Source organism: Manacus candei, unplaced genomic scaffold, assembly GCF_025592945.1.
Source record: "Manacus candei isolate 608988 ecotype Guabito, Panama unplaced genomic scaffold, ASM2559294v1 h1tg000017l, whole genome shotgun sequence".
Classification (NCBI taxonomy): Eukaryota; Metazoa; Chordata; class Aves; order Passeriformes; family Pipridae; genus Manacus; species Manacus candei.
The window spans coordinates 27,291,765-27,312,041 of NW_026138065.1; the positions used below are offsets into that span (position 1 = coordinate 27,291,765).

At 40.5% G+C, this 20,277-nt stretch overlaps 1 protein-coding gene across 1 annotated transcript in view; it reads left to right on the forward strand.

Annotated features, from left to right (window-relative positions):
* The window catches only part of ALK (ALK receptor tyrosine kinase), a 302,985-nt gene that overhangs the window by 238,750 nt on the left and 43,958 nt on the right, over positions 1 to 20,277 (forward strand). The window contains 2 exon segments of the mRNA XM_051783577.1: positions 122 to 222; positions 10,552 to 10,721. Of these exon segments, the coding sequence (XP_051639537.1) occupies positions 122 to 222; positions 10,552 to 10,721 (271 nt within the window).

The following is a 20,277-nucleotide window of genomic DNA, read 5'->3' on the forward strand; positions in this document are numbered from 1 at the left end:
TACTCCCTGGCATTCTGTTGTAGTAGGAGCCAGCTAACATAGGTTTTGGGGAGATTTCACAAACCCTGAAACCTCAGAAGGTGAGTGCTGCAGTTTGACCTTCTTACTTCTCTTTTATCAGGTTGTGCACTCCTCCTTAACACCAGCAAAGCACCAGCAGTAGCAAAGACTGTCATGACCAGCACTGCATTTCCAGCTCCTTTGAGGAACTCCCCCTGTGAGGTAAGTCATAATGTTTTATTTTCTTTTGCAATTTACAGAGCTTTTTTGTGTGTTTGACTCAGGTTTTCAAATATAGGTACTAGGTCAGTAGCACAGCAGCCACTTTCTCTGATGGCTTTTCTATACAATATACTTATTTATGCCCTCTGTGCAGGAGAAAGATATGGTTATCTGCTTGAATGGCACAAAATGTGCTCTTATTACGTGCTGTCCTCATTGTATGGACTCACATGATGTATTGCAATCTTCATAATTGGGTGTATAGGCTGTAAGAGTACGGCAGACAGCATTACATAAACACAGAGAGGAAGAAGTGCATGAACAAGCATTATATTTGCAAGATCCAAGAAAGAATAGGCTTCAGGGCTGCCCCTGAGCCATCCAGAAAATGCAGTGCATGCTTTCTCTAGGTCAGCTGGGATTTGAGCTGGCAGGTCTTCATCCTTCTGCACTTCAAAGCTACTGATCCTCGTGTAGACTTTGTTCATAAGGAGTGCTGAAGTTAGCAGCAGCAGAGATAAATTCATGTAGAATGTAACCATTCTGGTCGTATTCAAGCAGAAAAGCTATTGACAGTCATAAGACATCAACTTAAGCAAGTATATCAAGGCTTACCAGGCAACCTTGCACATGGTTGTAATTTCTGAGTCAGTTGTACTTAACCCCTAAACTGCAGTTTACAGAAAGATGACCTGTCTGCATCCTTTTACTCTGCCTGTAGCTTCACAGATTATATTATCACTGATAGGATTTATTTATGAGTTATGACCCATGGCTAGTGACTTGGAGCATTTCACATCTTGCATAGTCACCCTGAAATGTCACATAAGCTCCTGGATCCTGAAGCAGAGGGATTTGAGAAAATTAATCCTAACAAAGCACAGTTTGTTGTTTGTTGGTTGAGCACTGAACAGACAAAAGAATTAGATTTTCCCCATTCCAATGGTCTTAAAATACACAAAGGACAAGAGGGGATGCATTAGAAAGTCTTCTGGAATACACAGAAGAAACTGTTTCTTTGTCTTAAAGTTTGGTTTGGTTCACTTCCGTTGGATATCTCAGTTCATACAGCAAAGCGCCTCTGTTTTTGCTCTCTTGATATATTCACATTCTCCTTCTTTGAAATATATTCTACCTTGTTATTCCTCCCGTCTGTGACAAAAGCGTATGCAGGTTCTGAATATTTTAAGACCTTGCTCTGCCACGGACCAGCAAGAGCAAGTGTTTTTCATAATGCACCTGACACAGGAATCACAGTGAATGATTTCCCACTATCTGTGTATTTTTTTCTTGTGTATACAACACTGCAAATAATTAAACTTGCCGTCAGGGGAGAAGCTGCCATGTATTTCATCTGCTCACATGCCATCCCACCTCCGTCACTCCCCTTGGCTCTTAAAAGGCATCCGGACGCATCCAGCGTTGCAGCTGTCGGTAATAAAGAGTGAAGGAGTTTTGGCAAGGGTTTTGTTTCTTGCCTTTTCATATAGTGTAAAAGCTTCTCTTCCCAGTGGGTCCCTGGTGGCTTCAAATTCTGTTTTACTGGAACAATCTGTCGATGCACAGAATAATTTAATTCCACTTTTCAGCACAAAGCAGGAGGAGAAAGGAGATATGCCCCCCTGCGTGCTTATTCCTCCAGTAGGTGCCAACAGACTTCCTAATAGTGAAATTATACTCAGAAAGGAGGTTGTGAAAATACTGTAATGCCACCGTGTATTTATTCACCCTCAATCACTTCCCAATTGAACTGGCTCAAGTTCAGACACTAAAAGATGAGTTTTCTTTTACCTGTCACTGCTGACAGCTCCACCTGGAGTGTCACAACCAGGACAGATTCTCTGGCAATTGAAATCCCACAGACAAAACTCACTCAGAATTCATGCTGCAAAGGGATCTCAGCAAGTGTGTGTGAATTAGACCCATTTATTCTTCCACCATCAGATCAAGCCACAAACCTGCCCTCCCTCTTGTATTTGATCCAGCTCTTGTGACCATTTAGATATCTGCTTGCTCCCCTTGTGCGTTCATTTACATAGTGGCTTGTTCTGACAGATGCATCTACTACCCCAGAGAGGTTAGTCTCAGGTACACATAATGTTAATGGTGGAGGTTGTCCTTAAGCCTGTCACTTAACATCTCCTCCTTGTGTGCATTGTCTACCCCAATATAAACATACCCAGCTCAGCTGAAGTCCTGAGGGTGAGACTGAGTGTGTTTCCCTGCCTGCTCGGGTCTCTTGCCTCTCAGGGTACGAGGACCTTCCCCCTGCTCTGTGCATGGGACTTTATCAAATACCATGTGCTGCACAACCTGTGAGCAACAAGGAGGCCAGCAGACGTCCCCACTTTGTTTATCTTGACTCCCCTCTCTTCTATCCCTGCTACATGGAAGCTATGGCACACTACTAGGCCTGCTGTTTACTGAAGCTACTATTTTTTCCCCTTATCCCCTAATTTTCTTTTCTTTTATCCAGTCAAGTTAGACCAATTACATCCAAAACAGCAGATGCTGACAACCTGCTTTTTATCCTCAGATGTTCATAGGAAAATTATTTCAGCCTCAGCATGAGGAGCTCTACCTGTCACAGTGCTGTTTACCAGGCTGGAGGATTCTGGGTTTTGACCAGAATGCCCATGCTACCAGGGCTCAATACTGATAAGGAAACAGTCAAGCAGTCCACACTGGGTTCCAGCCACAAAGAGTTTGCTAATGCTTCAAGTTTGGGGTTTTTTCCCCTCAGCCTGGCTGTTTAATCTTCCACTGTTATAGACTGGCAAAGGAAATGACTGAAAAAATAACTACTGGAGACTTGTGGGGTGCCGTGGTCTAAACACCTTCCCTGCTGAGGTTCTGAGCAGCTGCTTGCAGTGGCATGGATGCCAGCACTTGGAGACACCAGAGCCTGGATGATCTTTGGCATGTGTATTGCCACTGAGTGCAGGACTAGCGTGATCCTCCATCTTTGTGTTCTCTGCAGCTTGAGGTCGGTCACCAGGAGCATGCTGGGCTGCCTGTCCTTTCCATGCCCTGCAGGAGGCTCCCTGTTAACTCAGGAAGGGAAAAGTCAGCCTGACCTACTCTGTACTGCCCCACATGCATCAAAAGATGGGAAAAGGATAAAAATGCATGCAGGAGATACCATAATAAACACAGCCTGCACTTTCCCACACATGTTTGAGATTGGCCCGAATGTGCCTTGCCCTTTGTGTACAGCTTTGTGTACAGCCTTGCACTTTGCTCCTGTTTGTTTTGAGCAGCCTTATGTTTTCATTTTCTTTGTTCTTCAGTGCTTTTGGAGGTCAAAGCGGTTAGTTTGTGATGCTGCCCTTTGTTCTTGGTTCAGTTAGTTTTTCTCTTTCTCTTTGTTGTTTTATTAAATCTTGGCTGGAGTATCCTGGCTTCAAAGAATCTCTTCTTGTTTGCAGTCCAGACAGCCTTTGTTATCTTTTTCGTGTTGCACATTCAGTAGAGTCCTTTGCCTGTTGACCCCTTTAACTGTGTTTTAAAACCCAATTTATATGGAAGAGGGAAACTGTGGCACTTCCACTAACTCTTGGGTGAATGCAGGAAGTGGTGTGCATAATCCGTGAAGAGATGCTCCATTACTCTGAAGTAACTAGAAAAGGGAGAGGCAACAAAAAGCTCAGGAAATGCTTCTGGAACCAAACTGAGTCACAGTAATCAAGAGTGAAAATCTTTTAACCCACATATAAAAGTTCATTGGAAGCAAAGCACATGTAATTGAGCATAGGAATGCACATAAAGTGCAAAGAATTAAGCGAAACAGTGGCCTGATTTAAAGGCAGAGTTTATAGAGCTCAAGCAATAAAGCACAGAATTATTTGCCCCACTGCGAATGCCCTCCTCTGAGTGGGAATTAGTTGGCCTGCACAAGGCTGACAGGGCAAAGAGGATCATGGAGTAGTTACACATCTCCTCATTTTGAAGAAGAAATCCATATGCATATCATTAGTAGCAGTACTGGTCTCTGGGAATCTAGGAAACCACTTTGCAATTAAATCCAAGGGAAGTGCTGTCATCTCAGTCACCACCATGGCAAAACTAAATTGCTTTGCCGTGGTTGATAGCCCCTAGGTGTGCATAGTTTCCAGACTGTAATGGCCACCTACTTCTCAGCACTTTACAAAGATTCAGAGAGCTGACAAAACTGTTGCAGGTGTCCAGGGAGCGCTCACCTTTGTGTGGAAGCTGGAGGCTCAATTCTGGCTCTGCATGTCTAGACAACAAGGCAATCCCACCTCCCTCACTCCCAGTATTATTGCTGTACAGCTGCAGTCACATATGTTGACTTGCTTTTCATTCCATTTTTTAGAGATGTTCCCCATCTGCATCCTCATCCTTGAAGGATGTTGTGGTACCTGTAGATCCTAAGAGTCATACCTGTGTCTTCCCAAAGTGTTTGTGTTTCTGTCATAAAAAGATGCAAGACCAGCTACAGAACTACTACATTCTGTGAGGCTTGGTACAGGGTGTCTTGCATCTGTGCTGCAAGATTTCATTTTTTGATGGGTTGTTACTACTCCTGTTTGAAAGTCAGTGGAGAAACACGAGCAGTCTGGAGACTGATTTTTAGAAAGGCTGTGCTTTGTGCAGCACAAGGGAATCTGTGGCAGAATCTTAGTGCCATACCTGAGAAGTAAAAGCCATGCATGCAGCTTAATGTGGGCTATTGTAGAGAAGGACGGTAACAGCAGAGGTGGTGTTGCCTGCATAGTGATGAATTTGAAATTAGCCTTGAATGTTATCACATCCATCTCCACAGAATAAGGTGACTCTTTGCAGGAGAGACTGCATTGTGATTTGGAACTAGATTATTTCATTTTTCTGTTAGGTCCTGGGTCAAATATTTTAAAGGGTATAGTTGTGCTGGAAAACAATGAAAAACAGGTTACTGTGATAGTAAATGTGCTTTGTGCTTTTGGCTGTGTTTAAAATAATGGAAATATTTTTCTGATGCTATTTTGACATTTCAACTAGCTGTTTCTTGAAAGACTGTTTCTTTCATTATATTATGTTAGTACAAAACTGAGACAGATTTCTTTAAACCCTGAAATTACTTTTTGCATGTAAACATACTCTCTCTAGAAAATAAATATAACATGTTGACGTAAAGAGTAAAGTTTGCCCTCTCATTCAGGTTTACAGATATAAGAATGTTTTCCTCCTCTGTGGTTATTAATTCAGTTCTCTTTTCTATGCAGAAGCTTTGTATTTTTTTAAAGCATGTAAGTCAATGATATAAATCATTCCTTGAGTGCATTCTGAGCCCCATGCTGACACCTGCAGTGTGTGTCTCCTTTTCTCCTCTATTCCTTGAGCTTTAAATAACTAAGAAGGATACATGGTTATAACATTGACTCTGACCATTTACGAGCATGAAAAATGCAATATAGATATGCCTCTAGCACAGCCTTTCATGTGTTTTATTTGGCAGAATGTTGTTAGCATCCTTTTTTATTTTAAAGTGTTGTTTTTAAAATCTGTACAGCTTATTCACTGTTATCTGTCTTCTCTTGCTTCCTTTGCCACTTGCCTTCTGTGTCATTGGTTCAGAGGATCTATACCAACTAAAATTTCTTGAAGACCTGATCACTCCACAGTACTCTGACAGGAAAATTCTGAGCACTTTCTCTTTCTTTCTCTATTGTTGTTGTTTTTATTTTTCTGTTTGTCTGTTTTCTGAAATCAAGTAAGAAATAATGTGAGAATAAATATCAGGAGAATCTGTTCATATGAAATACAAACTTCTCTTGCCTGCCTAAATATTTTAAAACTACAGATCAGATCACTTAATTATAATTTTATCCTTTTGCTTGCACACCTGAGTCCTAAGCTAAAGCAGAAGTATCAGCAGACTACAGAAGAATCTGATTATGCACAGTTGTAGATCTGGCCAAACCCTGGAACAAGACCTTTTGGTCCTCTTTATTATTCATTAGAGTCCAAATCTGAATTGCTGAACAGTACTAATAGATGTCTTGCTTGTACTATTGTGTGTAACCATTTCTCATTTCTAGTAAGAAAAGAAATATCGTCAGTGTGATAAATTTCACATGTCAAACACAGCTCATATTCATGTACAAAGCTTACTGAGACTTGGCAAAGTTGTTTGCAGCTATTGTCTAATTCTGTGTAAATCATATTCCAACTTGCAGCTTCAGTTTCTCTTCAACAATGAGATTTTTTCCAAGCTTCTTTAATGCCTTACATTTACTGGGTCAGTGCATTCACATCTGAAAACAATTTCTGCTCTTTCCCATCACATGAAGACGATGTAAGATAAGAGTAACAATTTCCAGGAGAATAAATGTCTGCATTTCAAGAACCTACAGTCCCTTGTCCGGCAAATTTTGAGCAATTCCTTTGAGAAAGTATCATGGAGGGGGAGCAAGAACTGGGGACAAGAGAAGTAATGTGCAGTCTCACAAGATGAAAGACCGTGTTGTGTTGAGGTGTGGGTAGCCAGATAGCCACAGTGAGATCCAGCTACTGTAGTTCCTTGGGAGAAGACTGCCTGTTGACTCTTCTCTATCTTCTTAAAAATACCTTCCTCCAAGCCCTGTTTGAAGTATGTTCTTCTTTTCCCCTTTCTTTGTTTACTAACTTTTCCTGCCAGGTAGGACTGTAATACTAATAGTCAGGGTCATTGCCACTCAGAAAGGTCGGAAAAAGAAACAACTCTCCAGGGTGTCACTGCGGAATGTTTTATTTATGCTGCTCTGAGTGCGTGTCATTGGTCCTCAGTCAGACATCTCAGAGTTAGTTTATGCTGGAATGTTTCTAGCCATTAAAGTAGACTCATAGGTGTCAGCAGGCCTGAACTTCACACAGAAGGTTCTTGGTATTTTATTTCTTTTTTTTTGCATAGGGAAGTAAAATGCAAGTTTCAGTTCTCAAGTGGTCTTGAAATTATGGAGCTTGTGCTAGAAAATCTACGTTCCTTGTTTTTCTTCACCTGCCAAGCCCTGTTGATATTGATAAGGATTAGTTTTTTTGTCTTTTTCTTTCTGGGATGAGTTGAGTCTCCTGTTTGTCAGTTCAGAAATTCCACCAACTCAGAGGCTGAGGGGATTCTCAGAAGGCAGCTTTCCAGATGGTGTTTGCAGTACAATGCATGTAGCCATCTGACCCGAGTTTTGCCTCAATATGCTGTGTATTTGCCATGGGCTTTCTCTCTCTATAATTTTCCCCAGATCAGTTTAGAGCATTTCATTTACTGAGTCAGTGGGTTTGCATATGAACAGCTGATCAATGGCTCTGGTGGGTTCTAAAGCCAGAAAGCAAGGTGCCATTGAGCCACTGTCTACCTTCCATGCTTAATTAATTTCTCAGTGATGTTTCTAGTTTCTCAATATTTTGCTGCTAGTTTAACACAGAGGGAGATGTTTGATGCATAATGTTAGGGGTATTCCACCAACAGCCCAGATTTAGATTTTTCCAAATGTGCCACTGCTCTACTTGCAGGATGCACTGTGTGTGTAGTACCATCTGCCATCATTGATGCTGTATTCTGTAAAATGAATGCCAGCCCAATTCGGAAGTCTTTACTGTGGTATCCAGCTCATCATCTGCTCTGGTTCACTTCAGCAGGTGTGAAAAGACCTGGACTGCCCTGCTGTGGAGCTTAGAAACCATGGAAATCACAGCCAAAAATGCCCATTTGGACACAGTGCCAGTCGATTCACTCAGAGCCAGTTCATTATAGTTTGCATATTGCACTTTGCCAATGAGCTGAACTCCCACATCTACTGCCAGCTACTTCTTTCCTTCAAACAGCTGACATGTGTGCAAAGGCATTCATTCCAATTCATCAATTGCTTCAGCTTTTGCTCTAGTGTTACATTTACAGCTATCAAATGCTCGCTCTTTCCTCACTTCTGACCATGTAGATGCTGCCTGTTACTGTCTGGCAGGTCTCCAGAAGAGACAGAGGTCTGAAAACTGCTACCTAGTAGGAGCTTCAGGGCTTTACCTCTCAAATTTTGAACTATCAAAATGGCACAGTGAAGTTGCTCCAACTCACCTGTATTAAAAATTTCACATACTGTGTTACACAGTGGAGTTAGCATTGGAGTCCTAAAAGTACTTCACATGTGGACTCTCAGTAAGAGGAGTTGCCTTCCCTGGTATAGTTTGAGGTTTTTAAATTTCCACTGGCATTGCAAAGTTATCCAAACAAAAAGTTTAGTCCCGATCAGTTTTCTTGAAGGGAATTACTTTAGTGGATCTTGAAGGGAATTACTTTAGTGGATCTGAAAGGTATTTCAGTAATACGTAAGGGAGAGCAATTTTCAATTTATTTTCAGTAGCCTCACTTCATAGGCACTCGAAAATACAGAATGCTCAAAAAGTTCTCTCGTCTTGATTGTCACCTGTTAGGAGTAGCCATGCAGGTACCAAGTTTGAAGGCATCAGCCTCCTATACCATGAACATTTGTCAGCAGCCTCTTCTAGCAGCGTTGTTTCCAGTGAACCAGTTAGTGGGTATGAACTCAGCCCTCCTCAGCTGCCTCCTTGGCCATCACTTTGTGTTGTGTCAGAAGGGGTTCCTGGCCATCCTGCTGGACTCTGCTTTTTCTCTCTGGTGTCTGCAAGGTGAAAATCCTCACATTTAACGCTATATTTTCCGCTGTCTAACATCATGGATATAGACATGGGACTCTGTGAGTCCTTTCCCAGACTTGAGTGAGAGTGAGCTGGTAGTCAGACTTGACCAGTGTCCAGACTTGACCTGAAGTACTGTGGTCTGGAAGGTGCCTGTGATGATTTGCCAGTCAAAACCTTACTCATCAATAATGTAACAAAATGAATTCACAGACCCAAAGTAGCATATCTGTTTGTACATTCATCAGTGCTTGGGTCACACAGTACAACAGACCCAGGAGTGATTCCAGGCAAGTGCAGTGATTTTTGGACTGGAGAGAGAGAGAAGAGCCACATCTAGATTTTTTCAATCTCTGTCATATTTTTACAGTGTAAAGTCAGTGCTTTCTTTGTAGCTTTGGAGACAGATGAACTGAAGTGTTTCCCTAAATTCAGTACTAACAATTAATATAACGTATATCCAGAATTTTGTTCCAGCCATCCTGATATTGTGAGCATAAATTAGGAATAATAGCAATGCTTCTGCCCTTTTGACCCCTAAATCTTGTTTGGCTGCCAGGACAAACTTACACTATGAGATAGGAATAGCAAGCAAAATTTAGTAGTTGCATTTTATGCTGAGAAGTGGATATGAATGTTCTGTACTATAGAGCAAGAAAGTCGGTAATTTTATCAGGTGTTCCTGTGTAAAAGCCTAATTCCTAACCTCCTGACTTTGGTGCTGGCTTTGAAGTGCTTAAAAATAGAGGGCTATTTTTTAATATGCATGGATCCTAGATACTGTGCTAGACACTTTCTTGTGTCCAAAACATCCGTCATTAATGTAGATTTAATAAACTCGTTCTTTCAGCATTCTCACCTCTACTGGTTATTGAGATGAGACTCGGCTCTTGTATGTAATATATATATATATTTTACATATGGTCTTTATCAACAAAGGGCTATTTCCTCTTCTTCTTCCCAAGAAATTTAGAAGATTTATTAGTATATATTCATATACTATGGATTGTGGAACTAGTCTGATGTGGAAGGAATTGTTTTTCTCTTTATATAATGAGGGAGAGAAAGTCATAAAATGAGAAAACTACATAAAATAATTTTACATACAGGGATAAATGCATAAAAATGGATTCAATTACATTATCATAACAGAAATGTTAGAAAAATGGTTCCCCAAAGTATTTTAATTAATAAGAAAAAACCCAAATTATTGCTGAACTTTAATTGGAAAGTCAGTAGAAACTTCGATAGAAAGTAAAAACTGATTTTTTATAAGGGTGTCTGGGGGATGAGGACGTGATTATTAGTGATGCCTGCTTATTGCAGCTCTTCTCCCTGTGTTTTTTGTTGTTGCTGTTGCAATATAAAGGTTTATTGCTGAAAATTTCATTAGTTTTAACTTGAATCTCTTAGGTGGTATCTTAGGGGAGTGTAGTCTTCGTATTGCAGACAACAGAGGTATGAGCTTATCCCTTTAAAATTAGACACGTATGTGAAAGCTCAACTTCACAAAAAAAGAGGCCAGTAGTTCCAATTTCAATAGCATATGCTGAGTATTACAGGCTTCCACATCTGTGGAGTTTTCTAAAAGGATTATATGAAAATGAGTGAGGGAGAATCGAATGAAAGAAGAACTGAGAATTTTGTTAACTTCCAAATAGCGTTTGTGATGGTTAATCTCATGTGTTCCGTTTCTCCTAGCTACGAATGTCATGGCTCATCCGTGGTGTCTTGCTGGGAAATATATCCCTGGTGCTGGTCGAGAACAAGACAGGAAAGGAACAGAGCTGGACGTTCTGGCATTCCGATAACAGCGAAGGTTTGGGAATATGGCAGCAGACGATCTTACCTCTCCCAGATATACCGGATAGGTATGGGTCTTCTCTCATTCTCCTTGTGACCAGTCATTTCATCACTAGCTACCTGGCAATGAAAACAGCCAACATAGCTCCTGGAAGCTGTTCCCTCAGGGAGAATCGCTTTGTCCCCATGAGGTATCTTCTGTTAGATGTGGGGAATGAGAATACTGAGTATTTTGAGCAAAGCACACAATTTTACAGCTCTTGAATTGAAGTCTTGGTTCACAATGGGTCAGTTATTAGCCTACAGCAAGGCACTTAAATTCCTGTGTCTACATTTCAGTGACTGGAAACCATTCACTTTGCTTGCTGCTCTGTGTTGCATGTTTGATCCACTTACGTGGTTTGGTAGAGTTGGATGTGAGCTCCACAGCTGATTTTTTTTTTCTGGGTATCAAACCCTCAGCGTTCAATGGTCTAGATCTGAGGATGAAAGAGGTGGGAGGAGAACCTGCTGTAAAATCTGACAAGGATCCATCTAAACACCTTTATGTTAGCTGTAGCTATCACCTTAATAAAGAGCTGTCTCAATTACGGCTATATTCTGTCTTTAAGCATAAAGTTTATCTGGTAGCACATGCTTAATCTGGTAGCATATGCTTATTTAGGGTGTTGGTTTAGCTGTTTCTTACAAGTCAGCTTTAAGGGAATATTCTTGTTAATTGTTTACTTTCTGTGTGTGCTCTGGCTTATACTGTTTCTAGAGAAGACACAGACATACTTCACCTCCAGCTGCCCTGGCCCTTAGGCTGCAAGATGCCTCTACAGCCCATGTCATGAGCACTGGTGTCCTTTGTCTTTTTGGGAATCTGTGCCCTAGAAATAATGCATTTCATTAAAGCATAGTTTGCCTCTTAAGAACTTTGAACAAACATGGTATGAATATGTCTTTTATCTTACTGGCTCTTGGGGATGCACGTAGGCTGCAAATACAACAAGGGCACTGCCAATGCTTCGGTCCTGAATGTATAATTAATATGTGTGCGTCAAAGATTTAAAAAATACCAGCATTAGGCTTATTGTGCAGTCACTGCTGAAGCACCATTTGTAAAAATACCTGGTTGCTTCATTCCCTTCAGCTGTGTTTCCTTTGAAGAATGGTATATTTTGCCATTATTATTTATGTGATTTATTTTCTAATGTTGCCAGGGGAATGTTTTGTACCTGAATTATTCTGTACCCTTGTACTATTGCTTTCCTTTAAATTCTCTCTGGTTGCACAGTCGGGCAGAGAATACTTTGATCTTAGGAGCCGGGCTAGCAGTGGTTCATGTGGAATCACAGATTCAGCTGATAACACATGCTGACTATTATGTATAAGATGATGCTGACACCCTTACTTCCCTGTTATTTACAGAGAAAGACAAATGAGTTCCCTGAAGGAAGGGAGTTTGTTGGAGGTTAAGACATGAGCAAGGAAAACTTTGAAGTTTTGATGCCTCTTGAAAAGTTTTTGTCCCTATTTATTCACAGAAAGTGCACTATTTTAATGAATTTTTCTTCTAAGATTGATGTAGTTGAAATCAATCCTTCCTGGGAAGAAAGAAATCTCCTGTGAGACTTGGAAATACTGCAGGCATCTTTCTCACCATCTCTAAACCTGTTTCTTAGGAAATCTGGGCCGATGTACAAATTAGGAAGGAATTCTATGGAAGTATACACCAAAATGGTACCAGTGAGATTCCAGAGTATAAATGAAGACAAATGACAGTTCTATTGAACAGTAAGAAGTACTTAATTGATGTGAACGCAATGCTGGTGCTGCTGAAGGCTTGCTGTGTCTGTCTTTTTCTAATTGGTTCCTGTCTCAGAAGCTGTGAGGGTCTGTGTTAGAAGAACCAAAATATTGCAGATATTCCTACAGGAGGAGCTGAAAGTTTAAATCACCTTACAGAAGTAAAGCTCTTGAATAAGGCACACCAGTGCACCAGTTTCACATCAAATTAAAGCACATTCCATTGTGTTTGGGAAGCTGAATGGAAAGTGTTATTAATAACAAGATAATATGCTCTAAAACTGCTTAAAAACATGCTTGTTTAAAAGCTGCTTAGACGTAATTTCCATGTTTGGCTTATAGCACTTCAAAGAATCATTAGGAAGACTTCCAAGAAATTAGATCAGCTCTATCTTTAGAAACAGACATTTCTTAAATGTTTGATATCCCTCAGGCTGTTGGGAGAAATTATATTTTGGCAGAAAATCACAGCTAAAACATTTCAGGTGAATTGGCAGTACCGGAAAGGAGGGAGGAGTAAGACAAAGAAGCTAAATTGGGACTGAGGAATATTAGATTTCTAGCATTGATTTCACCTGGGCAACCCTGGACTTAATTTCCAAGAGTATGATTAGGAGAGGACTGTCTTCTTTCCTTACATTTGATCCTTACGAAAGCATCTGGTTGCAGTTTCACCCTGTGTGGACTTGCAAGAAGCTGAAGTGCCTCTTGTAAGCTTGTAAGCTTGGCACTTCACATCTTCCTGAAGTTAACCTCTCCTTCCTTGTTCTGGAAGATGTTGGCAGAACAGTCTTGAGGGTCGGCTCATGTGGTGTGTGGATTAACAGAGCTGTAGCCCAGTTCCAAATTCTCAATATCTTCTGTGCACGGGGGAGGAAGGGCAAAGGGCCTGGTGAAGGACAGGTCATCAAAGCAGCTACTATTAAGGAAGCCAGTTGTGTGCAAGAGCTCCTTAAACTGTTGGATAAACAGGTTGTGCCTACCAGAGGCAAAAGTCGACATCCCCAGAGGTGCTGTATTTTAACTTGCCACTTAGACAGGCTCAGCTTGAACTAACAATCCTTGCTGTGATTCATTTAGCCCCTGTAGGGCCACCTACCCCTCTCTGAAGGACACATTATCTGCAAATCAAATAATCTTCACAGATTAGTGAAAGCTAGAGAATTGGTAATTTTTAATTACTGGAATTCACACATTAGTGCAGTATGACAATATTTGGGTTGAGAGTAGTGTAGAGAACCTCGTTATTGTAAGCTTGTTTTGTTTGATGGAGAATTACTACTTGTTTTCCAGTGAAAAGTGATGAGTCTGTCGAGGATGGTTCTTTTTTAACTTTACAGAAAGGCAAGTAGGAAACAGGCTTGGAAGCTCTGCTGTAGCTGGCAGTTTGGGCTTGCTTTTTTTATGTATTTGCTTTTAGTTAGTACGTGTGAGCCTAAATTTTAGTAATGATATAGTTTTGGGAGTGTGACATCAAGAGCAAACAGAAACTTGATGTAATGGAAGATGAGTGATTCGTGTAGCTAATAATTAGCCATTCTGTTAGTTAAACAGTATGGTTAAGGTATATCACAAAGATAAAATACAAGCACCTACAACTCAGTGATTCTCTGGAGCTTACTGTAGGCTGATGCTCATTATCACCAACCCGCTTAGCAACTGTTTTTCTACACAGTGTGAAAGGTGGAAAAGGATTAACTCTAATAGGCTGAAGCCTGGCTGGAAAATTAATGCTTTAAGAAACAAATTTCAAATCTCTTGATTTTTGCTCCCTTGATGAATCTGAGGCCAGTTGTGTGGAGCAGCATGTCGAATAAATATTCTATGGGTACCTCTATACCACCTGGCTGAACTTGCCTGAAAGTGGACTCCACAAGAGCCAGCCCAGCCCAGCTCAGGTCTTTTAAGACCTATATTCTCTACTAAACCTATCCTGTCCTTTAAAGATTTTCCTGTAACCTCTGTGAGAGAAACCTGCTAAGAATGGCTAGTATTAATAGCAACCTGTCCAACCTCAGCAAAGTCTTATGACAGAAGAAGATTGTATAGAAATATAAAGGGAATTTAAATGTGTTTAGTGGTTAGAAAGGTTTCCTTGGTCTCCTTTCTTCTTAAATTTATTTTTTTTTTGGTATTACAAAGTCTAAGTTTGTAGGCAGTCTTAAGCAGAAGTGGCCAGGTGGGGGAAGGAGGTGTGAGAAGAGTTTACTTGAGGGCCTAAAAACTAAATTTTCAGTCATAAATAGCATCACCATTTGCCTTGTCACTGATAGCAAGGCTAGGCCCTGTGTCCTTCAAACAGGGCAGCATGTTCAGAAAGTAAAAAGCAATTTTCTCTTGGTCCCATTGTGCTCAGAGAGCTTCAAAATTATTTTCTTACTGATGACCTTCTCCTGAACACAGACTGAGGAGTTTTATTATGTTGGAAAGGGAAAATATGACTTACCTGGAAGGCTAGGTAAGGAAAAGACCTTCCTGAAGAAGAAAGCAAAAAGGTCTACAGACTTTAGTTCCCTCAGAAGGTGATATTCTGTTGCAACAAGTCAGAATTCATGTCCAAATGATTTTACTTTCTGTTTCTTTAAACTGACCTCATTACCTGTTCCAGTCTTTCTGAGTTGCTGGATTTTTACGAGCTGCACTGGTTCTCATTAGGTTTTTTGTCTATATATCGATGAGGGATTCCCTTTCAGTCCATAGGAGTGAGATCCTTTGTTCTGTCTGGCTCCTTCAGCAGCTCTGGATTAAAAGGCAGCCAAAGCAGCTGGGGACATTCTCACTCATTGCTGCAGTAAAAAGACAAGTAAAAAGAAACTGTCTCATATCATACTACTCTGCTGTTATCTCTGTCAGCTGTGGCTAAGCACTCTTTTTGTCCAATAGTTTTTCTTGCATTGCCCTGTCTGTCACACTCCTTTCACATTTTCTGTCTCATAAGTTTCTGGGCATGAGGTTTCCCAACAAGGAAGAAAAAGGAAAGGAAGGTTCTTGGCAACATTTTTCATTCAGAGGCCTGTTTATATCATGTTATTCCTAAACTTTCTTCCCATTCTTCTCTGAAGAAACAGGGACCCTCCATACAAGCTAGACATATGTCTCCCTACACATTAGTACCACATATATATTATTTGGTCACATCTACACCCAGATGTCTTTAGCCTCTCTTCTTACATCCATCCCACAAGCCTAGCCTGTGTTGCCTTGAGGTGGTCACACATTACTTTGTTAAAAACAGTGAGACTTAAACACCCATATCACTGCTTTTCTACTCTCTAGGATTAACTCTGTCTGTCTGCTACCATCCTCCTCCTGAAATGGAGTTATTCTTCCAGTGACTGTTCTGTGCATCTGAAGAGGCGGTTTTGGTGATAGTGTGTGCAGAGTATCTGTGACAGATTTTGTACCTGCATGTATTCTGCATGATTGCCTTAAATAACATGTTTGAATCTCAGCCTTTATTACTAGCTATTAAGTAACTTCCTGCATGGCAATTCTGTCACTGTAACTGAGTTGGTTAACATGCTTGTATTTCTCCAAATAATCTTGTTCCATCTAAATGTGTCTTTTATCCCAAATAGTAAGTATTCCTTTGTGAAGTGAGCTAACAATGCATCATTTGTAACAGAGAAGTTAATGGGAACCTGAATGTAATAAGGGTTAGTGACCTGAAACTTCTGCATTCTGTACGTACCTTGGTCTCAAGCAGGTTCGGCCGTAATTATTTTAGCTAGGTAGAGAGAGAAATCAGTTCCATCAGAGATAAACCATTACAAGTTATGAAATGAGATCTGTACGTACAGACACGCTGTGTTCGTGTCGCTGCATGGGGGATTGAGTACAGAGAAGATTAACGTTCAATCTTGGTTAATAATCCACGTCTTTATAATAAAAAGAAAAAAAATAATGATTATGAGCCTTTCTAAAATAATGGCATGAAGACAGCTGCCTGAGTCTGGCTAATAGAAACCTGAACTCTCTATATGAGCTAGGGACAGTATTTAGGTGGCATTCAGAGTAGTTGCTGGAGGGAGGGAGCTGCAAAATCTGCATAAAATCGGCTTCTGAGGTCTTCAATTCAAGAAGAATGTTTTTCACTTCCAGCCCAACAGAAGATAGAATATATGCAAAAGTATTTTGAATACATGAACAAAAACATTTCTGTGCAATGAAGTCTTAAGGATAGGTGACATAGGCAAAAGAGTTTGTCCTCATGGAAACTATACCAAGGTAGCTATAGATCTCTCCTCACAATTTTAGTTCTACATTTCCCTCTGTAAATAAGCCTCAGATATTTTGGGGGAACCAGTCTTCTGTTAGGATCAAGCCCAGAAGCTTTGATGTTATCCTGTTTCTGTCATGTTTAACTAAATAATATTAACCGAATAACTCAATATATTTAACCAAGTGCTAGATCCTACCTTTCAACTGTTCATCTAGATTCAAATTTCATGTATTGGGCCAAAGAAGCAAACCAAAAAAAGCTCATTTGGTGCCATTTCTTGTCTGTGACTCTGAAATATTTGATCAGCAGTCACCCTTGAGTGGTTTTTGAATTTATGTAAAACTTGTATCCTTCAAACAGCTGAGCCGATGTTCCCCAAAGAGGAGATTTGTATTATGGGAGTTTTGTCCACTTGGTACAACATTTCCTATTTGCTTCAAACAGATTTTTTTTTAAAAAAATAGACCTTTGTATGCATTTGCTTTCACAGCTCAGCTAACACTCATCTCTACAGGATCTAAGTTGTGCTTTCCAATTGTCATACATGTAAGGAACCTTTTTCCTAGCTGTGCTCCAGGTCAATTAGGGTAAGAGAAGAAACAGTTAAGAATTAATTTCCACAGTCCACAAGTAATGATTTTTCTGATAACCAAGTTATTAAAGTGTTGTTTAGCAGCAATATTTTCATTCCGATGAAATATCTTACAAACACAGACGTATTTGATGAGGATTTGGATTCCATGTGAGGAAGTTGCTGGGGTATATTAAGCAACAGTCATGACAAACTTGCCAGCGCTAGTTTTGCTGGTCCTGTATAATTGCCTTCAGGAACATTCTTTCATGGCTATTCCCTGCAGCATCTGTGTTTGCAGTGAGTATGTCTGTGCAGTGCTGTGGACCGGTGTCCATGCTGTACAGGTGCCAGGTGAAGCACTGGGGGTGCAGTCAGCTCCCACTTTGATCTGTTCAAAAATACCAGTGAGGCACTGCCACCTCCAGCGTAGTAATGAGTCACTGCAATAACATGTGCTTCTGGTGTTTCAGTATCAGCTTCCACCAAAGTCAAAGGGAGTTGTTTCATTGATTTCAGGGATCAAATGGAAAGAAAAAAAAAAAAAGGAGGGGGCAAGGGAACGAGATTGTCTGTGGGGTTTTTTCCATCTCACTGATGTGTGACATTTCCATCTTCAGTTTTGATTAAATTTCCCTTAATTAGCCCATTAAGCTAAAATCACCAAAGCTAATGATTGAAATGTTGGTTAACTGATGATCTTGTTTCAATGGAATTTGAAAGACATCATATTTCTAAATTAATAGTGGCATTAAACTGGAGAAGATAAAATGATGAACTATTTGTTGCAGAAATGCTAGTCTCAAGAGAAGGTTTGTACTGAAACTGCATTTCTGTTAGGAAAAAATAAGATTAATAGACAACCAAAGCAGCACTGATGGTCCTAACAGTGTTTAGCATTCACACGATTTTTGTATTTTGGAAGGATTTCTGTCTTTTTTTTCATCCCTGGTGAACTTCTGGAAATTTCTTGAGTATTTTGATCCCAGTGCTCCTGCAGGTGAAATCAGCAAGGCTCACTCTTAACTTGAATGAACTGTAAATAAAAGTAAAATGCAACCTATTGTATTCTGATATGGGTATGTTAGGTGGCATTCCCTTGAGCAACAGAAATACTGGTTTGTATCGTGCCTTCAACTTCTTAGGAGCTGAACATTTGGTAGTTCTCATAAGAACAACCCTTTATTGTCTGAAGAGGCATGACATGAGAAGTGCATCAAAGCATAACATCTTGGGGCACGAACCTTGGGTTCTACCAAGGAAAATGCCTGAAGCTATTTTTAGAAGTGCTTCATTGCCTGGAGGTACAAAGAGAGTGCACAGTAGTCTTTGCAGAAGTATCTGTCTCTTCTTTTATGTTCCTTGAGCTAAAGTCTGCAGAAGTGGAGGGAAAAGCTGACAGATACGAACTGCTTATTTGTCTTGATAATTAATTTCCCAGCCTCAGTTTAACACCTTACAATCATAAATTCACATCAAAGTGTCCCTGTCTCCAAGTGGCATTTAGTGTGCACCCTCAGGAAAGAGGCTGAGGATCAAATGCATCACAGATTTGGTTTCAGCGGTCCCTTCGATGTAGCACCAAGGTTCACTGTGGGCAGGGCAGGGTGCTGATTTTCAGACACAGCCAGCTGAAAGATGTGCAGCTGAATCAGTTTCCACCTTACCTTTTCCTGGATATTTCAGCAGCATAGAAGGGGAAAGAAGAAGCTTCTACTGAGCTACAGCCTGTACTTAACAACCCAAGTTGCTGGTTCTCCATAACATAACAGACTGTGAGCAGTGGTGGTTCGGGACCTGTTTCAGTCATCTCTGCTGCTGGCACAGTAACTTGCAGGGAAAAAAGTAAATCAGAGCCCACTGTGTCTGTCCAACAGCTTTTGTTTAAGTCTCGTATGGCAAGTCTCAAACTGAACAGCTTATGTTTATGCTAGAGCTTGTAATTTCATTTGAAGTGTTGTGGGATGTCAGCTGTAGAGCAAATGAGGGAAAGAGGCAGGGGGAGGGCAGCCAATTCAGTTGGAAGCCAATTTAATATCCAAGGATTTTATGTTCCTTCCAGTTTTCCTCCTAGACATACCCACAAGGGGTTTTAGGTATCCCAGCTAAGAACTGTGAGACTGCTGACAGCATCAGACTGCAGTTGCACTTTGTATGGATTGGAAAGGCAAAAAATACACTTTTGTGATCTTCAGATTTATATGGATGGAGCTGCCACCTTTTGAGCTGGTAAAGATGGATCATTTAGCAAGGAAAATTACATCTTGCTATTCCTCTGATGCTAGGGGTACTCTTCCTTCACCATATCCACTATTATTTGTGTCAATCACCTGCTCTTTCAAGGTAGCTGCTTGTGTCTTTAGAACTTAAAAAGCTGGTTTTAGAGAAGTCTCTCCATGTGTCCAGTGCATATCTCCAGAGTGAGAAATTTCATTATTGAAGCATCATTGTTTTTCCTTGCCAGAAATAAAGGAGGAACATTGCAACTATATCAGATCTTTTCTGTTGTGAATGGACTGTATTCTGTTCTAAACCCCTTACACCGTTCAGAAGCTGACAGGAGTTTTTTCTGTTTCAAGTCTTCGCTGTAGTCAGGTCAGCTTTTCTGGCCATGTCCCCACCTGTAGCTTAGCAAGAACATCAATTGCAGGAGATGATGCCACTTCAATCTAGATATGCTCAAAGGAATGTGCATCCCTGGAGTCTGTTTTGGCTTTTGCCAAACCTCACTGTCATCTCTGGTGATGAAAGCTGCACTGTTTGAGAACAACATGGAAGTTGGTTATGTTTGTTGACTGAGTCAGGAGGCTCAGTCAAAATCCACATTCAAAACACAGGAACATGCTGTCCCAGAGTAAATATGCATATGACCAGGGAAACTACAGTTGAATTTTGAGGTTTTGAGGTTGGTTTACTGGTAAAGGATTGGTAGTATTTAAAAACAATAGGAGTCAACAAGACTGATGTAAGCATACTGATAGCATACTGAGAGAAAATATTTTAGACCCAGTACTATGCATAAAGGACCAGAGTCTGTGAG